General features: G+C 45.0%; 1 protein-coding gene across 1 annotated transcript; it reads left to right on the forward strand.

Annotated features, from left to right (window-relative positions):
• Positions 1-206: 206 nt before the first annotated feature.
• Positions 207-2,147, forward strand: LOC306734569 (heparan sulfate glucosamine 3-O-sulfotransferase 5; the record flags this gene model as incomplete). Its single annotated transcript, XM_079215928.1, has 2 exons — positions 207-313; positions 1,217-2,147. The coding sequence occupies 2 exons, from the start codon at positions 207-209 to the stop codon at positions 2,145-2,147; spliced, it is 1,038 nt and encodes a 345-aa protein (XP_079072054.1).
• Between the last annotated feature and the right edge of the window lie 1,834 nt (positions 2,148-3,981).

Here is a 3,981-nt window from a genome sequence, read left to right on the forward strand (position 1 = left end):
TGGAACAAAGTAGTGGTGGGTGAATGAACCTTTTCTCAAATAGCACATGCAGCACATTTCAGGCGAGTGTTGCTTAATCACTTGTAAGACTTGATTGAGCGTGTGTTAATAAACATTAGGCTGTCTCTCTTCCCTTGGTGATTAGTGGTTTATGTACTCTGCTCTCTGCAGGCTGAAGACGCAGTCCTGAAGATTGATGGAGGGCCATGCTATTCAAACAGCAGGCATTGCTGAGACAGAAGCTCTTCGTTCTGGGCAGCCTCGCTATCGGAAGTGTCCTCTATCTCGTGGCCAGGGTTGGGACCTTGGATAGGTAAGTCATCACAGTCTCAACACAATTCACCAATTACTAGAACAGACTTTAGTGAATCAGGGATTCAATGCAGGCAATCCTCCACTTCATTGAGTTGTTTAAATGTGCTCCGTCACACAAGAAGTTCAGATCCAGACAACTTTATTGATTCAATGAAGAGCAATTAATTTGGAGCTTACTAAGTCCAAACCAGGTGGCAACCTCCCAGTTCTGAAAAGTGAAGCCAATGCAGAAGTGCCTTAAACTTGCATTCTTTCTCATGGCCATCAGGCGGCGTCTTCTCTGAAAATACGTTAAATTGTATAGAAGTCTATGAGAAACTGACTCTACTTCTCATTTGATTGATTTCCTCATAAAACATTGTCGACATTGTTAATGGTCTCAATTGCTAGTTTTCAATCTTCTTCAATACAGCATGGTGTCCATTTTGTAAATTATGGTCCTATTTAGAGTCAAACAGACCATAAAGAAGGGGAAGCTCTAGGGGTGTGGCTACCCGATGATTGACAGGCCACCACCACGCCATTGTTCAGTTTGGAGGTTACCTTTGTTTTTGTCTCAGAACTTTCGATTCATGAAGTTAATTGTAACATTTGAATCACCTACAAATGTCTTATCCAGCTACCGGTTGAATCTAGATCCACCCTGTGGAAAAACAAGTAAGCGATAACCAAAATGCCAAACTCAATGCAATAATATCTTATTGGCATGGACAGTAGTAGCTGAACCGACAAAGCACCGCCTATAGAATCTCATATTCCACATCACTGCTTAAGCAAATGGGATGTGGTTCAACCAGCCAAAGAGTTAATTTGAAAGGAAGTTAATGATTGTTGTAATGAGTAAGCTGTGATAGCGTTGAGACTGAGGATGTCTTTTCTCTTTTGCTTTGGTCTCTCTCAGGCTACAGCCCATTTGCCCCATTGAGAGCCGTGTGCCCCCTCCTGAGCCAGAGCAAATCCCTCTCCGCACCCTGCAGTTTAAGCGCGGCCTGCTCCACGAACTCCGCAAGGGCAATGCCACCAAAGAGCAAATCCGCCTGCACAACCTGGTCCAGCAGCTGCCGCGGGCCATCATCATCGGGGTACGCAAGGGGGGCACCCGCGCCCTGCTGGAGATGCTCAACCTGCATCCGGCGGTGGTCAAAGCCTCGCAGGAGATCCACTTCTTCGATAATGACCAAAACTACGCCCGGGGCATCGACTGGTACCGGGAGAAAATGCCCTTCTCCTTCCCCCACCAGATTACCATCGAGAAGAGCCCCGCATACTTCATCACGGAGGAGGTCCCCGAGCGCATTTTCAAGATGAACTCCTCCATCAAGCTGCTGATCATCGTCCGCGAGCCCACCACCAGAGCGGTGTCCGACTACACGCAGGTGCTGGAGGGAAAGGAGCGCAAAAACAAGACCTACCACAAGTTCGAGAAGCTGGCCGTGGACTCCGGCACCTGCGAGGTGAACACAAAGTACAAAGCGGTGCGGACGAGCATCTACACCAAACACTTGGAGCGCTGGCTGAAGTATTTCCCCGTGGAGCAGTTCCACATCGTGGACGGGGACCGCCTCATCACGGACCCGCTGCCGGAGCTGCAGCTCGTGGAGCGCTTCCTCAACCTGCCCTCGAGAATCAGTCAGTACAACCTGTACTTCAACGCCACCAGGGGGTTTTACTGCCTGCGATTTAACATTGTCTTCAACAAGTGCCTGGCGGGCAGCAAGGGCCGCATCCATCCAGAGGTGGACCCGTCGGTGGTGACTAAACTGCAGAGGTTCTTTCACCCCTTCAATCAGAAGTTCTACCAGATCACTGGTCGGACATTCAACTGGCCGTGACGAGCTTTGGACTCCTCCGCTGAGATTCCTTGGGTGTTTTCTTTTCTTTTTTGAAATGCCAAGCTGTGAGATCTCAAATAAAAAATGTCAATAGCACTTTGAGTTTAATACAGGAATGACAGTGTGACCAAATATAAAAGGGACTTGATGTGAGTTTGTTTGTACGTGTGTGAAAATAAAACTAAATAGTTTGATGGTTTGACTAAAAGATGAAGTGAACTGTCTATCATTATTCCCCATCCAGAAGGGGAGTGGGAGGGGAAGCAGTACTGAACTGTGTGATTAACGGAAGAGATTATTTTTTTGTTGCTCTTTAAAAGACTATCAAACGCTGACATTCACGCTCTTAAGATAAGCTTTAAGTGTGATGCTTTTTCTCCCAATAGAACACCTCAAAAGACGACTAAATGACATAATTGGTCATTTGTTCCCCCACATATTGTTTATTTGGCCATTGCATGTGCAATCAAGATGCCATTTTTAACATCGTGGACTCTTAGTCGTCTTCTGTGGTCTGTTCATATCGGGTTCTTGCCATGTTTCTTTTCCAATTCATTCTGTGATGATTCCGTCAGGTGACCTCTTTTCAGTCCCAACACGGCACCCAGTCTGGAGATCAGAACAGGCTCATTAGAATAGGATCTAGTTGTTCAAGCTTGACTCAAACCCGGAAAGCATTTAAGACTAAAGCTTGTGTTGTTTCTTCCCCTTTACAGCTCTTTCATTGGTTTGCGAAACACCTGGCACAACAGCCATTGTGGAGAGAAAAAATATGGTTGTCCTCTGATGATTGTCGCCAAACCAGCTGTTTATTCTATGCTGATTAACAAGATGTGTCTGTTTCTGTGCGAATACTCATTCTGTATCATAAGTGTGTTGTTAAAAAAAAGGTTAAATTAAAACAAGGTGTAAACATTTGTCTGCTGATTTATTGTTCAGTATTTGGTTTCACTTTTGCTATTGAATAATGGATCCACATTTTGGCAAATAGCTGAGAAAGTTGTCGCCGCTCTAAAACAGACTGTTTCCGTGCTTGTGCACATAAATGTAGGTATCTGGAGCGCCTACCAACCCTCAAACCGTGGATTAAGACCACCCAGTAAATTAGTTTGTGGGTTGCCAAAATCAGATTGGAGGGGGCCTTAAAGAGACAGGCGCTAAATCGGAACGTTTCAGATATAACACAGGTATATTAAAAAGACAGCATAAGAACAACAATGTGTTTTTTGAACATTAAAGCATGTAAACCCCAAGTACAAGCATCAACCTGTATATTAGCACGATATGTCACCTTCAATGCTAAACGAGGCTACTTGCGCTGGGCTCCAGGTCACAGACATGAGAGTGAGTAAAGTCAAGTCAAGTTTATTTGCCCAATATCACAAATTTGCCTCAAGGGGCTTTTGTAAACTGTACAGAATAGGACATCCTCCATACATGCCATGTGTACAGAAAAGACCAACCGTAATAAAGTTACAGTATGAACAATTGTAGAAAATGATTGAAGAATATATGTGAAGAAAATGGATCCAGGAGGATGTCAGGCAGCTTCCAGGACGAAGATCCAGATCAAACATGTGAAAATGAGGCACAGACAGCCAGGAGAGAGCGGGATCTCAGGACGAGTGATGGCCCAGCACAGACGACCCGGAGCGGTATCAATCTTCACATCTCGCTCTGAGAAAGACAGCAAACAAGCGCGTTGCTCAAAAAGTTAAAGTGTTTGCATGTTGGGGCCCTGTGGAGTTTTCTTGTAAACTAACAAAAGTTATATTTAGTCAACACAACCCATTGCGTTTTTGTTGACTGGAGCTCTAACAAACAATGTGCTGTG

The sequence above is a fragment of the Taurulus bubalis genome (assembly GCF_910589615.1).
Source record: "Taurulus bubalis genome assembly, chromosome: 3".
Lineage (NCBI taxonomy): Eukaryota > Metazoa > Chordata > Actinopteri > Perciformes > Cottidae > Taurulus > Taurulus bubalis.